The following is a 17633-nucleotide window of genomic DNA, read 5'->3' on the forward strand; positions in this document are numbered from 1 at the left end:
TCTGGGCTTTTTTATGGCGGTTTGGGAGCAGTGGCTTCTTCCTTGCTGAGCAGCCTTTCAGGTTATGTTGATATAGGACTCGTTTTACTGTGGATATAGATACTGAGTTTGAAGGTAGGCCTTGAAATACATCCACAGGTACACCTCCAATTGATTCAAATTATGTCAATTAGCCTATCAGAAGCTTCTAAAACCATGACATCATTTTCTGGAATTTTCCAAGCTGTTTAAAGGCACAGTCAACTTAGTGTATGTAAACTTCTGACCTACTGCAATTGTGATAGAGTGAAATAATCTGTCTGTAAACAATTGTTGGAAAAATTACTTGTGTCATGCACAAGTCATGCACAATAGTTTGTTAACAATACATTTGTGGAGTGGTTGAAAAACAAGTTTTAATGACCACAACCTAAGTGTATGTAAACTTACGACTTCAACTGTAATGTATGTATGTATGTATGTATGTATGTATGTATGTATGTATGTATGTATGTATGTATGTATGTATGTATGTATGTATGTATGTATGTATGTATGTATGTATGTATGTATGTATGTATGTAGGTATGTAGGTATGTAGGTATGTAGGTATGTAGGTATGTAGGTATGTAGGTATGTATGTATGTATGTATGTATGTATGTATGTATGTATGTATGTATGTATGTATGTATGTATGTATGTATGTATTCATTCTTAATTCCATTCCTTACTTAGATTTGTGTGTATTGGGTATATGTTATGAAATTGTTCGATATTAATGCACTGTCGGAGCTAGAAGAACAAGCATTTCGCTACACCCGCAATAACATCTGCTAAACGTGTATGTGACAAATAAAATTTGATTTGATTAGTGGAAACGCGTTCTCTGGAAAGCTTCACCATCTGGCAGTCTGACGGACAAATCTGGGTTTGGCGGATGCCAGGAGAAAGCTACCTGCCCGAATGCATAGTGCCAACTGTAAAGTTTGGTGGAGGAGGAATAATGGTCTGGGGCTGTTTTTCATGGTTCGGGCTAGGCCCCTTAGTTCCAGAGAAGGGACATTTTAACGCTACAACATACAGGTCTGGGGCTGTTTTTCATGGTTCGGGCTAGGCCCCTTAGTTCCAGAGAAGGGACATTTTAACGCTACAACATACAATTACATTGTAGACGATTCTGTGCTTCCAACTTTGTGGCAACAGTTTGGGGAAGGCCCTTTCCTGTTTCAGCATGACAATGCCCCCGTGCACAAAGAAAGGTCCATACAGAAATGGTTTGTCGAGATCGGTGTGGAAGAACTTGACTGGCCTGCACAGAGCCCTGACCTCAATCCCATCAAACATCTTTGGGATGAATTGGAACTCCGACTGCGAGCCAGGCCTAATCACCCAACATCAGTGCCCGACCTCAATAATGCTCTTGTGGCTGAATGGAAGCAAGTCCCCGCAGCAATGTTCCAACATCTAGTGGAAAGCCTTCCCAGCAGAGTGGAAGCTGTTATAGCAGCAAAGGGGGAACAACTCCATATTAATACCCATGATTTTGGAATGAGATGTTCGACGAGCAGGTGTCCACATACTTTTGGTCATGCAGTGTCCTATATCTATGCCTATGCCACACCAGTGGTGAACATTTACGTTTTGTCATTTAGCAAACGCTCTTATCCAGAGCAACTTAGTTAGTGAGTGCATACATTTTTCATACTGGCCCCCCATGGGAATCGAACCCACAATCCTGGCGTTGCAAGCGCCATGCTCTACCAATTGAGCTACAGGAGGCCCTGAATGTATGATTGAGGTGACCTGGTGGGCAGCAGAGGCGTAATGCCCAAAGGGGGCACAGGGGCAATTGCCCCCTCAGATTTGTCCTGTATAAAAATGAAAAATGTGTTTTAATTTGTTTTCCTTTTTTTTTTCTGTAATACTGCTAGCCCCATAGCAATTTCATGAAGTTTGCTTTAGCTAGCCCAGATAAGTTCCCAACCTCAACTAGCTACCAAGAAGCCATTTCTGGCTATCAATCATGTTAGAGTAGCTAGCTTGTCTAACTGTTTTAGCTGGCATGCCTGCTGGCAAGGTTGGTAGACTTTAGAAAAGCAAGCAATTACAAAATGTTACCCAGATTTTAGCAGAGAAGCATATTTAGTTTCTTTAAAATGAGAACCACCAGTCAGGAGGATACAGACCGCTCAAGAGGTATGCTTCGATACGCAGAAAAATATACATATTTTTGACATAGAATTAAGCATAATGATTATGGCTCTAGATTGCAGGAAAAAGTTGGTTCAGGTGTTTGATAAATGAAAAATTCTCCAACCCCCCAGCCATCCTTACGTACTTTGTGCCCCCTCAGATTGTTGGGGTGTATGGCGCCCCTGGTTGGCAGGTAGGTAGTTGAATACCAATACTTTGTCTCACAGTTCAGCTATGGCCATGGAGGTGAATAGGTGACTGGCTACTTCTGGTCCTAGACAAGTGTGGTCAGAAGCTTAGTGGTCTCTTCTATTTTTTGGGGAGGTTACTATGGAGTCGATGCAATAAATGCAATGAATGTACAATGTAATGTAATGAACTTACTTGTAGAGTTTGTAATATACTAAACATGTATGCCTGTGATTTAGATTTTGGAAAACCATTCTTCTTCCCTGGCCACTTACAATAATATATGATAATGTAAGTGAATTGGAGCAGGTGTGTGGGTGGAAGATTCTGGCTATTCAACCTACAAAATCTACAAAAGCACACAAAATACAGTAGGCTACTGCCCAGTTAAATATTTTTGCAGTGCTGTTTATCTTTAAAGGTTGGTCATTGTGTCTTCAGGTGTTTTGGATGGTTGTATAGTTATTCTTCCCACATGACCTGGCAAAGATGATCACTAGGGTTTTAGGGGAGATTGCCATACAATAAGAGTCCAGACAGAAAAACATGGTTTAATTAAAACATGGTTATAAAATGTTTCTGTTTTCATAGACATTTTATACGTCCTTCTCAGAGTTAGCCACAATACCGTATACTGTGTTTCAATCTCACAGAAGTGATCATAAGGCAAATTCTACCCCTAAAAGCAGATGTGCATAAAAATTACATTTTAGTATTGTCACAACAAAATCCCTTGTGAGGATGTTTTACAGAAGTAAGCTTTTTTTTAAGGAAGGTAAAGTGCCATGCATTGTGTGGATTACAATATGTGTACTGTACGAAAGGTCAGAAATACAGTAACACATCACTAAATAGTGATTAGTAGGCTAATCATTACATGTAAAGTAATGATTACACTTTTTGCATCTCAGTATTTGAACTGTTGTAAGTCGGGCACATGCACTGGTGGATTCTGGGGCCGTGGGAAACCTGATGGACGCGGGGCTGGCCCAATGGTGGAGCGTTCCGTTACTCTCCCTTTCTGAGCTGGTTCCGGTCATGGGCCTGGACGGCCGGCCGGTGGGGTCGGGCCTCATCACCCGGGCACTGTCCCCGTGCGTGTCCGGGTGGCGGGGGCGCTATGGGAGGATATCCAGTTTTTCATTGTGGACTCTCCGGAGTGTCCCCTCATCCTCAGGCACCTCTGGCTGGTCGCCCACAAACCCCGGATAGACTGGTCCACAGGGCGGCTCATCCTGGAGGGAGGCTCCAGCCCTGTCCTGTTCCGGTCTCCACCGACCACTCATCAGCCCAAACTACCGTCCCAGACCACCTACTAGTCCTCACCTCTTCTCCAGGTCCCGCACTCCGAACCACCTACTGCCCGGTTGCCACCGGGAGGACGGCGGCTACAGACTCCATCACCGGCCCAGACCTGGCAGGCGTTCCCCGGGAGAATTGGGATCTGGGGTAGGTGTTTAGTTCGGTCAAGCCAACGTGCCTGCAGTGTTCCAGGTGTTGGTCAATGACGTGCTCCTGGACCTCCTCGACTACAGCGTCTTTGTGTATTTGGATGATATCCTAATATTTTCGAAGGACTTGAGTGAACACCAGCACCACGTTCGGCAGGTCCTCCAACGCCTTCTCTGTCACCAACTCTACGTCAAGGCGGAGAAGTGTGTGTTCCACACAGAGACAGTCTCCTTCCTGGGGTTCATCGTCACCCAGGGGGATCTACGGATGGACCCAGCCAAGGTCAGCGCGGTACTGGATTGGGCTCAGCCCTCATCCCTCAAGCAACTACAACGGATTTTAGGGTTTGCAAATTTTTATAGGTTATTTTTTCGCAATTTTAGCTCCCTAGCCGCTCCCCTGACAGCCCTCACCCAGACGACCGTACGCTCCTTCGCCTGGACCCCGGAAGCGGGGAACGCATTTGATGCACTTAAGCGGCGCTTTACATCGGCTCCGGTCCTCGGGCATCCTGATCTGTCCCTGCCGTTCATTGTGGAGGTGGATGTTTCAGACGTTGCGGTGGGAGTAATCCTGTCCCAGCGGTTCCTCACGGATGGTAAGACTCACCCCTGCGCGTTTCCCGTTGGCTGTCCCCGGCGGAGCGGAATTACAACGTGGGGAACCGTGAGCTGCTAGCGGTCAAGCTCACCCTGGGGGAGTGGAGGCATTGGCTAGAGGGGGCCGCCCATCCATTCGTCATATGGACTGACCACAAGAACTTAGCCTACATTCAGGGGGCTAAGAGGCTCAACTCGCGCCAGGCCAGGTGGGCGTTGTTCTTCACCAGGTTCCGCTTCACCATCTCATACCGTCCGGGGTCAAAGAACACCAAGCCTGATGCGCTGTGGACCTGGTGGAGAGGGACGACCCCATTGTCCCAAACGCCCTGATTGCTGCCCCAATTTCGTGGGGAATTGATAGGCTGGTCAGAGCAGTGCTATGGCGGGAACCCCATCCGGGCGGAGGTCCATCGGGGAGAATGTACGTACCCAAGGCTGCGCGCTCGCGACTGCTTCAGTGGGTGCACGCGTCCGACCTCACCAGCCATCCGGGGGGCGCCAGGACGTTGAAGTTCCTGCGTAGGAGGTTCTGGTGGCCATCTGCTGAGGGGGATACGCACGCCTTTGTGGCTGCTTGCCTGGTGTGCGCGCACACGAAGAGCTCACGTCAGCCCGCGGCAGGGCTGCTCCGACCCCTGCCTATCCCCAAGCGCAGCTGGTCCCACATCTCGCTGGATTTCATTTCCGCCCTACCCCCCTCTGATGGATACACAGTCATCCTGGTCGTTGTGGACCGGTTCTCGAAGGCTGCCCACTTCATTCCCCTTCCCAAACTCCCATCGGATCGGGAGACGGCTAAGTTGGTGGTGCAGCACGTTTTCCGGGTCCATGTCCTTCCCCAAGATGTGGTGTCGGATCAGGGCCCTCCGTTCGCCTCCAGGTTCTGGAAGGCGTTTTCCACCTGCCTCGGCGCCTCCATTAGCTTGTCTTCCGGCTTCCATCCTGACTAGATTTGTGTGTATTGGGTATATGTTGTGAAATTGTTAGATATTACTTGTTAGATATTACTGCACTGTCGGAGCTAGAAGCAGAAGCTACACCCGCAATAACATCTGCTAAACACGTGTATGTGACATACCAAATTTGATTTGACATCAGAACAGCGATTACTCACCTTGAACTGGATGAATAATTTCACCCAACACCCGACAGGGCCCTCATCCCCGTCATTCGCAGTAGAAAGAAAAGGAGATTTCGCGGAAGGAGATCGGGGTGCTTGTTAAGGAGCCGGCGACGAGTGGCTAATCTACCTTTGCCATCGATACTATCAGACAACTTACAATCGCTTGATAATAAAGTAGACGAACTACAGGCACGAATATCCTACTACCGGGACATTAAAAACTGTAATATCTTATGTTTCACCGAGTCATGGCTGAACGATGACATGAATAACATACAGCTGGCAGGTTATACACTGTATCGGCAGGATATAACAGCAGCCTCTGGTAAGACAAGGGGTGGCGGTCTATGTATATTTGTAAACAACAGCTGGTGCACAATTTAAGGAAGTCTTGAGGTTTTGCTTGCCTGAGGTAGAGTATCTCATGATAAGCTGTAGACCACACTATTTACCAAGAGAGTTTTCATCTATATTCTTTGTAGCTGTCTATTTACCACCACAAACCGATGCTGGCACTAAGACCGCACTCAATGAACTGTATACGGCCATAAGCAAACAGGAAAACACTCATCCAGAGGCGGCGTTCCTAGTGGCTGGGGAATTTAATGCAGGGAAACTTAAATCCGTTTTACCTCATTCCTACCAGCATGTTAAATGTGCAACCAGAGGGAAAAAAACTCTAGACCACCTTTACTCCACATACAGAGATGCGTACAAAGCTCACCCTCGCCCTCCATTTGGAAAATCTGACCATAATTCCATCCTCCTGATTCCTTTATACAAGCAAAAACTAAACAGGAAGCACCACTTACTCGGTCAATAAAAAAGTGGTCAGATGAAGCAGATGCTAAGCTACAGGACTGTTTTGCTCGCACAGACTGGAATATGTTTCCCGGATTCTTCCGATGGCATTGAGGAGTACACCACATCAGTCACTGGCTTCATCAATAAGTGCATCGATGACGTCATCCCCACAGTGACTGTACGTACATACCCCAACCAGAAACTATGGATTACAGGCAACATCCGCACTGAGCTAAAGGGTAGAGCTGCCGCTTTCAAGGAGCGGGACTCTGACCCGGAAGCTTATAAGAAATCCCGCTATGCCCTCCGACGAACCATCAAACAGGCAAAGCGTCAATACAGGACTAAGATCTAATCATACTACACCGGCTCCGACGCTCGTCGGATGTGGCAGGGCTTGCAAACTATTACATACTATAAAGGGAAGCACAGCCACGAGCTGCCCAATGACACGAGCCTACCAGATGAGCTAAATTACTTCTATGCCCGCCCTTAAGTCAAGTAACACTGAAACATGCATGAGAGCATCAGCTGTTCCAGATGACTGTGTGATCACGCTCTCCGTAGCCAACGTGAGTAAGACCTTTAAACAGGTCAACATTCACAAGGCCACAGGGCCAGATGGATTACCAGGACGTGTACTCCAAGCATGCGCTGACCAACTGGCAAGTGTCTTCACTGACATTTTAAACCTCTCCCTGACCTAGTCTGTAATTCCAACATGTTTCAAGCAGACCACAATAGTCCCTGTGCCCAAGAACACTAAGGAAACCTGCCTAAATGACTACCGACCCGTAGCACTCACGTCTGTAGTCATGAAGTGCTTTGAAAGGCTGGTCATGGCTCACATCAACACCATTATCCCAGAAACCCTAGACCCACTCCAATTTGCATATCGCCTCAACAGATCCACAGATTATGCAATCTCTATTGCGCTCCACACTGCCCTTTCACACCTGGACAAAAGGAACACCTATGTGAGAATGCTATTCATTGACTGCAGCTCAGCGTTCAACACCATAGTGCCCTCAAAGCTCATCACTAAGCTAAGGACCCTGGGACTAAACACCTCCTTCTGCAACTGGATCCTGGACTTCCTGACGGGCCGCCCCCAGGTGGTAAGGGTAGGTAACAACACATCCGCCACGCTGATCCTCAACACGGGGGCACCTCAGGGGTGCATGCTCAGTCCCCTCCTGTACTCCCTGTTCACTCTTGACTGCATGGCCAGGCACGACTCCAACACCATCATTAAGTTTGCCGATGACACAACAGTGGTAGGCCTGATCACCGACAACGACGAGACAGCCTATAGGGAGGAGGTCAGAGACCTGGCCGTGTGGTGCCAGGGCAACAACCTCTCCCTCAACGTGATCAAGACAAAGGAAATGATTGTGGACTACAGGAAAAAGAAGAGGACCAAGCACGCCCCCATTCTCATTGACGGGGCTGTAATGGAGCAGGTTGAGAGCTTCAAGTTCCTTGGTGTCCACATCACCAACAAACTAACATGGTCCAAGCACACCAAGACAGTCGTGAAGAGTGCACGACAAAACCTATTCCCACTAAGGAGACTGAAAATATTTGGCATGGCTCCTCAGATCCTCAAAAGGTTCTACAGCTGCACCATCAAGAGCATCCTGACTGGTTGCATCACTGCCTGGTATGGCAACTGCTCAGCCTCCGACCGCAAGGCACTACAGAGGGTAGTGCGTACGGCCCAGTACATCACTGGGACCAAGCTTCCTGCCATCCAGGACCTCTATACCAGGCTGTGTCAGAGGAAGGCCCTAAAAATTGTCAAAGACTCCAGCCACCCTAGTCATAGACTGTTCTCTCTGCTACCGCATGGCAAGCGGTACCGGGGCGCCAAGTCTAGGTCCAAGAGGCTTCTAAACAGCTTCTACCCCCAAGTAATAAGACTCCTGAACATCTAATCAAAAGGCTACCCAGACTATTTGCATTGCTCCCCATCCCTATTTTACGTTGCTGCTACTCTCTGTTTATTATCTATGCATAGTCACTTTTTAATAACTCTACCTGTACATATTTCCCCAATTACCTCAACTAACCGGTGCCCCCACACATTGACTCGGTACTGGTACCCCCTGTATATAGCCTCGCTATTGTTATTTTTTCTGCTGTTCTTTAATTATTTATAAATTTAATTTTTCGTGTTATTTTATGTTATATTTTTTTGTGATTTCTTTTTTTTGTATTCTTTCTTAAAACTGCATTTTTGGTTAAGGGCTTGTAAGTAAGCATTCCACTGTAAGGTCTACACCTGTTGTATTTGGCGCATGTGACTAATATAAATTGATTTGATTTGATTTGAAGAATATGCATATCCTTGCTTCAGGTCCTGAGCTACATGCAGTTAGATTTTGGTATGTCATTTTAGGTGAAAATTGAAAAAAAAGGTCTGATCCTTAAGAGGTTAAGAAACGTTTTTCAACAGAATCGGCGGAATGAATACACCCCTGATCACACGGAAACACAGTTCACTTTCATGCCAGCCACGTCTCCCTCCCATCCCGGAGGACCTGAGCCCTAGGACCATGCCTTAGGACTACCTGGCCTGATGACTCCTTGCTGTCCCCAGTCCACCTGGTCGTGCTGCTGCTCCAGTTTCCACTCTTCTGCCAGCGGCTATGGAACCCTGACCTGTTCACCGGACGTGCTACCTTGTCCGAGACCTGCTGTTTTCAACTCTCTCTCTCTACCGCACCTGCTATTTCAACCTCTAAATGCCCAGCTATGAAAAGCCAAGTGACATTTACTCCTGATGTACTGACCTGTTGCAACCTCTACAGCCACTGTGATTATTATTTGACCCTGCTGATCATCTATGAACGTTTGAACATCTTGGAGAAAAATCTGGCCTTAATGGCAATGTACTGTTATAATCTCCACCTGGCACAGCCAGAAGGGGACTGGCCACCCCTCAGAGCCTGGTTCCTCTCTAGGTTTCTTCCTAGGTTTCTGCCTTTCTAGGGAGTTTTTCCTAGCCACCATGCTTCTACATCTGCATTGCTTGCTGTTTTGGGTTTTAGGCTGGGTTTCTGTATAGCACTTTGTGACATCTGCTGTTGTCATAATTACTGTGTAAATCTATGGAAGGGGGTGAGAACCATGAGCCTCCTAGGTTTTGTATTGAAGTCAATGTACCCAGAGGAGGTGGTGCTACCCTACAGAGTGCTGTTGAGGCTACTGTAGACCATCTTTGCAAAATAGTGTGTTGTAATCAGTTATTTGGTGACGTGAATATATTTAGGGTAATTTTATCTAAAAGAACACATTTTTAAATGTTTTACAATTAAACAATTAATGAAATTCACTGAGGAGGATGGTCTTCCCCTTCCTCCTCTGAGGAGCCTCCACTGGACTTTGGAGTTGGCATGGAAACATAGGGATGCTATATAGTTGCTATATAATACTTAGCCACTTTATCCACCACAGAAGTAAACCCTGCTGTGTTCATCTTGCGCCAGACTGGCCATGCAGCTCTCTTTGTCCTACACAGTTAGTCTACGAAAATGAGTATGTTGGATTGCATTCTGTAATGTTTCTCTGTTGGTTGTTGTCTTGCTTCCAGACTGTGGTGTCAGTATAGCTGCCCCTTGGAGCCGAATCGTAGGGGGGGACATAGCAGTGAGCGGGGCCTGGCCATGGCAGGTCAGCCTGCACGCCAGGGGCCAGCACTTGTGTGGAGGCTCCATCATCAGCCCTGAGTGGATCCTCACTGCCGCCCACTGCGTAGAAACGTGAGTTTAACTGTGACTTATTTAAAGGGAATAAAAACATGTTTTATTAGCCATTTCAATTTTAAAAGCATACGTTTCACATCATCAAACATAATCTGTTCCTCTCAGAGGAGTCTTCTGCAATGAAGCTGAGGAGGATGGTACTCCTCAATGTTACAATATAATACAAAACAAACAAAAGAAAAACCATAAAACTATTCAAAGCATCCTTGTGAATAAAACAACACTATACTATAGCATGATTGTGTGGTGGCAGCACGACAACCATGAAAACAGGAGAGATCACCTCAGGACATACTGTTGTCTGTTACCTCTCTCATTGTGTATGGTAGGCTATCAGGGCCCAGTCAGTGGACGGTGTATGCTGGCTATCTGACCTTGACCCAGATGGCTTTTGCCACTGGGAATTCAGTGGGACACATCATCTCTCATGAAAAGTACGACAAGCAGACTAGTGATAATGACATCGCTCTTATGAAACTCAGCACACCCCTCACTATGTCAGGTAAGTCCGTGTTCGATTTCAGACATTTGAAAAAGCATGATCCAATAGAAAATCCCTTTTGGGGTTTGGAAAAAGAAGAGTATGATGTGCATTCTCACAAATGGATAGTAAAGTTGGATTCTACCTTTTCATTTTTGTGAAGGAATCCTAACACGGTTAACATTGCTTTTTAAATATGTCCATGTTTTGAAAAACATATTAGAATCGTATACAACACTCCAAGCCAGTCTTAAGTCAGATTCACAGTTGATATTCAAATCAAATCAAATTGTATTTGTAAACAGCAGGTGTAGACTAAGAGTGAAACACTTACTTAAAGGCCCTTCCCAACAAAGCAGAGAGAAATAATAGAAAAATATTAACATGAGGAATAAATACACAATGATAACTTGGCTATATACACGGGGTACCAGTACCGAGTCGATGTGCAGGGGTACGAGGTAATTGAGGTAGATACAGCGCCTTCGGAAAGTATTCAGACCACTTGACTTTTATCAGATTTTGTTACGTTACAGCTTTCTTCTAAAATTGATTAAATTGTATTTTCCTCATCAATACCCCATAATTACAAAACAAAAACAGGTTTTTATAACTTTTTGTAAATTTACAAAAAAAATCAAACATTTACATAAGTATTCAGACCCTTTACTTAGTACTTTGTTGAAGCACCTTTGGCAGCGATTACAGCATTGAGTCTTCTTGGGTTTGACGCTACAAGCTTGGCACACCTGTATTTGGGGAGTTTCTCCCATTCTTCTCTGCAGATCCTCTCAAGCTCTGTCAGGTTGCATGGGGAGCGTTGCTGCACAGCTATTTTCAGGTCTCTCGAGAGATGTTCGATCTGGTTCAATTCAGGGCTCTGGCTGGGCAACTCAAGGACATTCAGGGACTTGTCCCGAAGCCACTCCTGCCTTGTCTTGGCTGTGTGCTTAGGGTCGTTGTCCTGTTAGAAGGTGAACCTTCACCCCAGTCTGAGGTCCTGAGCTCTCTGGAGCAGGTTTTCATCAAGGATCTCTCTATACTTTTCTCCGTTCATCTTTCCCTCGATCCTGACTAGTCTCCCAGTCCCTGCCTCTGAAAGACATCCCCACAGCATGATGCTGCCACCCCCATGCTTCATCGTAGGGATGGTGCCAGGTTTCCTCCAGACGTGACGCTTGGCATTCAGGCAAAAGAGTTCAATCTTGGTTTCATCAGACCAGAGAATCTTGTTTCTCATGGTCTGAGAGTCCTTTAGGTGCCTTTTGGCAAACTCCAAGTGGGCTGTCATGTGCCTTTTACTGACTAGTGGCTTCCGTCTGGCCACTCTACCATAAAGGCCTGATGGGTGGAGTGCTACGGAGATGGTTGTCCTTCTGGAAGGTTCTCCCATCTCCACAGAGGAACTCTGGAGCTCTGTCAGAGTGGCCATCGGGTTCTTGGTCACCTCCCTGATCAAGGCCCCTCCCCCCGATTGCTCAGTTTGTCCGGGCGGCCAGCTCTAGGAAGAGTTTGCGTGCTTTCAAACTTCTTCCATTTAAGAATGATGGAGGCCACTGTGTTCTTGGGGACCTTCAATGCTGCATAAATGTTTTGGTACCCTTCCCCAGATCTGTGCCTCGACACAATCCTGTCTCGGAGCTCTACGGATAATTCCTTCGACCTCATGGCTTGGTTTTTGCTCTGACATGCACTGTCAACTGTGGGACCTTTATATAGACAGGTGTGTGACTTTCCAAATCATGTCCAATCAATTTAATTTACCACAGGTGTACTCCAATCAAGTTGTAGAAACATCTCAAGGATGATCAATGGAAACAGGATGCACCTGCTCAATTTCAAGTCTCAAAGCAAAGGGTCTGAATACTTTTGTAAATAAGGTATTTCTGTTTTTGATTTTTAATAAATCTGCCAAAATTTAAAATGGGGTATTGTGTGTAGATTGATGAGGAAACATTTTAATTTAAACAATTTTAGAATAAGGCTGTAATGTAACAAAATGTGTAAAAAGTCAAGGGGTCTGAATACTTTCCGAAGGCACTGTATGTACATATACTGTAGGTAGGGATAAAGTGACTAGGCAACTTGATAGATAATAAATAGTAACAGCAGTGAATGTGATGAGTCAAAAGAGTTAGTTCAAAAAGGGTCAATGCAGATAGTCCGGGTAGCTATTGGTTAACTCTTTAACTAACTATGTAGCAGTCTTATGGCTTGGGGGTAGAAGCTGTTCAGGGTCCCTGTTGGTTCCAGACGTACCACTTGCCATGCAGTAGCAGAGAGAATGGTCTATGACTTGGGTGGCTGGAGTCTTTGACAATTTTTAGGGCCTTCCTCTGACACCGCCTGGTATAACCGCCTTCTGAGAGCCAACTATAGTGTTATGTTGCAGATACGGTCAGACCAGTCTGTCTGCCCAATGTCGGTGTGAATCTGACTCCCCAGCGAGAAGCCTGGATCTCTGGATGGGGGTCCATTACAAGTGGTGGTAAGACAACTCTTATTACAGGACCAATGACTGTCATTATTAAACACAAGTCATCAAGCCAAAGGTTTTAGGACTAAAAGTGATTGATCTTTTTAAGATTTAAAGAAGAGAATACATTTGTTGTAATGAAGCCGTATGATTGACGACTCCAGGGTCGTCGTCAGATAACCTGCGTCAGGCCCAGATCACCATGTACAGCAGAGAGACATGTAATGCACCGTTGGTGTATGATGGACTTGTCACTGCATCTATGATCTGTGCTGGGACACTGGCAGGAGGAGTGGACTCATGTCAGGTCAGATTCACACATAGAACCACACACGTGCAGCACATACTGTAGGCTGTCTAATCTTAAATGGTTATTCATGGGAAGACTTTGTGGTTTTAGGGTTTTTTACTTTTTACTTGCTGCATGTATTCTTTATTATTTGATCAACTATGACGATGTTTTGTTGGATTAGTTGTTTTCTGATTGTGTTATGATAGAGCGGATGGTGGCATAGTGAAGAAATAAACTCATGCTCTTGAAGGTACAGTGCATTCAGAAAGTATTCAAACCCCTTCACTTTTTCCACATTTTGTTACGTTACAGCCTTATTATAAAATCGATTAAATTGTTTTTCCCCTCATCAATCTACAAACAATACCTGGCTGGGCCACTCAAGGACATTCAGAGACTTGTCCCGAAGCCACTTCTGCGTTGTCTTGGCTGTGTGCTTAGGGTCGTTGTCGTCTTGGAAGCTGAACCTTTGCCCCTGTCTGAGGTCCTGAGCGCTCTGGAGCAGATTTTCATCAAGGATCTCTCTGTACTGCTCCGTTCATCTTTACCTCGATCCTGACTAGACTACAAAAATGATTTAATCCATTTTAGAATAAGGCTGTAATGTAACAAAATGTGGAAAAAGTGAAGGGGTCTGAATACTTTCCGAATGCACTGTATTAAAGTGATGGTCCCATTAGGTAATGCTAACTTAGGGGGGGTGGGTCACTTTTGTGTCTTGCAGGGGGACAGTGGAGGACCAATGGTGGCCAAGAAGGGTTCTGTATGGTGGCTGGTAGGGGACACTAGCTGGGGTATAGGTTGTGCCCTGAGGAACAAACCAGGAATCTACGGCAATGTCACCCACTTCCTCCCCTGGATATATGAACAAATGCAGGTAGGTACTAACAGTAGGACAATGATAACAGAAAGTGATTTATTGTAAGATAAGACAGGGCAGGGGAATATACAAATTATTTAAAAATATATATAAATCATGGAGTCACCAATCAGTGCAGTATGTCCAATAAATTGAAGATTATTACTTTAAGACATGTTTTATCCATTTTGAATTTCCTTGCAGAAAAATTGATGGAGATGCCAATGAAGATGCACCCTGTTGCTTATCAAATTCACCTGTCTGAAATGTGGCTTTTGAATACATTACATGTACACTGCTTTCAGATCTTTTTGGTGCCTGTTGACTCATAATATTTAAGTATTTAAGTTTTAAGGGAATATCCATTTGATTTTTTTAAATTAAGATATTTTTATCATGTTGAGGGAAAGTATGCAGGAATTGTCTTATTGAAAGGGAGTCCTGTACACTGTGCATACTTGCACACATATAAATCCATGTTTTGGTCATACCTTTTTTGTTTTACGTCATCACAGCCTTTTCTAATTTGTATGAGCCTGGGTAAGATAATATTAAGTTTTAATTGACAAAAAATAAAGTTTTATTTAAAAAAAAACAGAGTTTTTTTGGGGGGAGTGAGTCAGACACCGATACATGTACACTTGCACATTCAATAGTTCAAGTTTCGGGTAGCCTTCCACAAGATTCCCTCAATAAGTTGGGTGAATTTTGGCCCATTCCTCCTGACAGAGCTGGTGTAACTGAGTCAGGTTTTTAGGCCTCCTTGCTCGCACACGCTTTTTCAGTTATGCCCACAAATGTTCTATAGGATTGAGGTCAGGGCTTTGTGACGGCCACTTGACTTTGTTGTTCTTAAGCCCTTTTGCCACAACTTTGGAAGTATGCTTGGGGTCATTGTCCATTTGGAAGACCCATTTGCGACCAAGCTTTAACTTACTGACTGATGTCTTGATGTTGCTTCAATATATCCACATAATTTTCCTTCCTCATGATGCCATCTATTTTGTAAAGTGCACCAGTCCCTCCTGCAGCAAAGCACCCCCACAGCATGATGCTGCCACCCCCGTGCTTCACGGTTGGGATGGTGTTCTTCGGCTCGCAAGCTACCCCATTTTTCCTCCAAACATAACGATGGTCATTATGGCCAAACAGTTCAATTTTTGTTTCATCAGACCAGAGGACATTTCTCCAAAAAGCACGATATTTGTCCCCATGTGCAGTTGTAAACTGTAGTCTGGCTTTTTAATGGCGGTTTTGGAGAAGTGGCTTCTTCCTTGCTGAGCAGCCTTTCAGGTTATGTTGATATAGGACTCGTTTTACTGTGGATATAGATTATTTTGTACCTGTTTCCTCCAGTATCTTCACAAGGTCCTTTGCTGTTGTTCTAGGATTTATTTGCACTTTTCGCACCAAAGTACGTTCATCTCTAGGAGACAGAACGCGTGTGGTGTCGAGACAACGATGCTGATATGCTGTGTAGACAAGAAATCCGCGGACACTGTACTTGATTATAAAGGTTTATTATATCAAAGGTTCCAGCGTCAATTTACAGATTTCTGCAGAAATCCGGAGAACAACTAACCCAATCTAAAAATGATTATTCTCCCCGTCCTTTGTTCCAACCATGGTATTTATCCTATGTAACATAATATGGGTGGATTTTGATAGACCAATCCCTGGCTTCCACATATCCAAGTCTCCTCTATTTCAGGGGGCCCCTATAGTAATGCTTTCCAGATGTTTCAGCAAAGCAGAGTAAAATTCCTCTAACACACCATTTGCAAACGTCAGCCAAAATTATAAACTGTTCAGATACCACATATTTCCCCCCTTCGAGACTAATTAAGTCTCGAAAACAAAAAGAATAGGATTATGACAAATACATTTTTTTCTTCTTGAGTAACTTTAGCAATAAAATAAAATGTATGGAGAGTAAACACATTTTTATGTAGACACATTTTTGTGGAGTGTAAACAAATTGTATAGAGTGTAAGAGCGATATAAATATCCATCAATCAAGACAGGAAAATTCTCTCACGGCCCCTCTGCCCCAGGCGACCACCTAAGTACTCCAGATCAATTTATAAATCTTTATCAATGCATTTTAAGCTATGATGCAATTGAATACACATGAAAACCTCAGAAAATAAAATACAATAAAAAATGTCCACATTCAGGCTGGTCGACCCATCGGACCCTCCTGTGGATTCTCTCTGTCCCTGCCTAGACCCAATATCCCTAAGCATCCACAAAAAAAACAAAAAACATCTGAGGTCCCCACATGTACCCAACAACAGAAAACATCATTCTTCAAACAATTAATACAGAAAGAATATGACACAAATTATGTATTACACATGCAAATCTCCTCAGCAGTGTCGACTTTCAATGTAACGTCGATGATGGAATCTGAACATTTCCACACCTTCCTTGTTCAACTTCCTCCAGTCCATTCATATTGTCCATGTTTGAGTATTTGAATCCCACTCTACACATTCCCCCTATACTTCTGGAAGAAAAGAAAACACCAACCAGTATCTTTTGCAAAACAACACATGCAAATTAAAACATCAATATCGAAAATAATATAAAAATGATATATAAAATGAATCACATTCCATTTCCCCCCTTTGATTCATAAGAAAATACTAAATATCACAATAATATGTAAAGACGTGAAAAATCAATTATCACACGATCAGATATTCAAAGTTTTCTAGAGTTACTTCAACCCTAGTTTTCGTAACGCTTTGGTCTGACTTTTTTCCAAATTTTTGAAAAATCAATTTCACTGATTTATCCACAAAACTCTTTCCCACTATCTGAGGATTTTCGATCGGGAAGTCCCCTCCTGCTTATGACTTCTTTACACAAAAACTTGGCAACCGATTGAGCGTCTTTTCGCTTAGTTGGACATATTATGCACCTCTTGGTGTTGGAATGTAACCAGGAATAACAGTCACACCCCTGCGAACACTATTTTTCAGACAGATTGTGCACCTGCCTATGACATAGTCAACCTGTTCAAGCAAATATGGTGCCCAAAAACCATACTCCTTTGTGATCTTTCTCCTAACCTCCCCCCTTGCAACATTAGCTAACCCATGTGCTTCCTGAATCATCAGACCTAATAGGTCTAGAGGCGCTACTATCAACCCCTCATGGTTTCTCCAAAGACCAGTAGCATCTTTGACGGCACCTCTGTCTAGCCATAACTGTTTGTCGATCGTAGAAGCAGCTTCCTGCATCAAAATCACATCCTTAAGCGTAATTTTGTCTTCCAAGTCCACTCCATGAGTGACCAGAAAAACTTTGCCCAATTTGTCCGCTCCTGTGACGGCTTTTGCAGCTTCATCAGCAGCTTTGTTCCCTTGTGTGACTTTTGACACATTGGTATTATGAGCTGCACACTTAG

At 44.5% G+C, this 17633-nt stretch overlaps 1 protein-coding gene across 1 annotated transcript; it reads left to right on the top strand.

Moving 5' to 3' along the window:
- Window positions 1-3400: 3400 nt before the first annotated feature.
- Window positions 3401-14705, top strand: LOC311143090 (transmembrane protease serine 2-like; the record flags this gene model as incomplete). Its single annotated transcript, XM_084178896.1, has 9 exons — window positions 3401-3497; window positions 3700-3811; window positions 4198-4412; window positions 9939-10107; window positions 10440-10612; window positions 12984-13079; window positions 13232-13374; window positions 14084-14236; window positions 14423-14705. The coding sequence occupies 9 exons, from the start codon at window positions 3401-3403 to the stop codon at window positions 14429-14431; spliced, it is 1167 nt and encodes a 388-aa protein (XP_084035022.1). The 3' UTR covers window positions 14432-14705.
- Between the last annotated feature and the right edge of the window lie 2928 nt (window positions 14706-17633).

The sequence above is a fragment of the Coregonus lavaretus genome (assembly GCF_964263955.1).
Source record: "Coregonus lavaretus genome assembly, chromosome: 15".
Lineage (NCBI taxonomy): Eukaryota > Metazoa > Chordata > Actinopteri > Salmoniformes > Salmonidae > Coregonus > Coregonus lavaretus.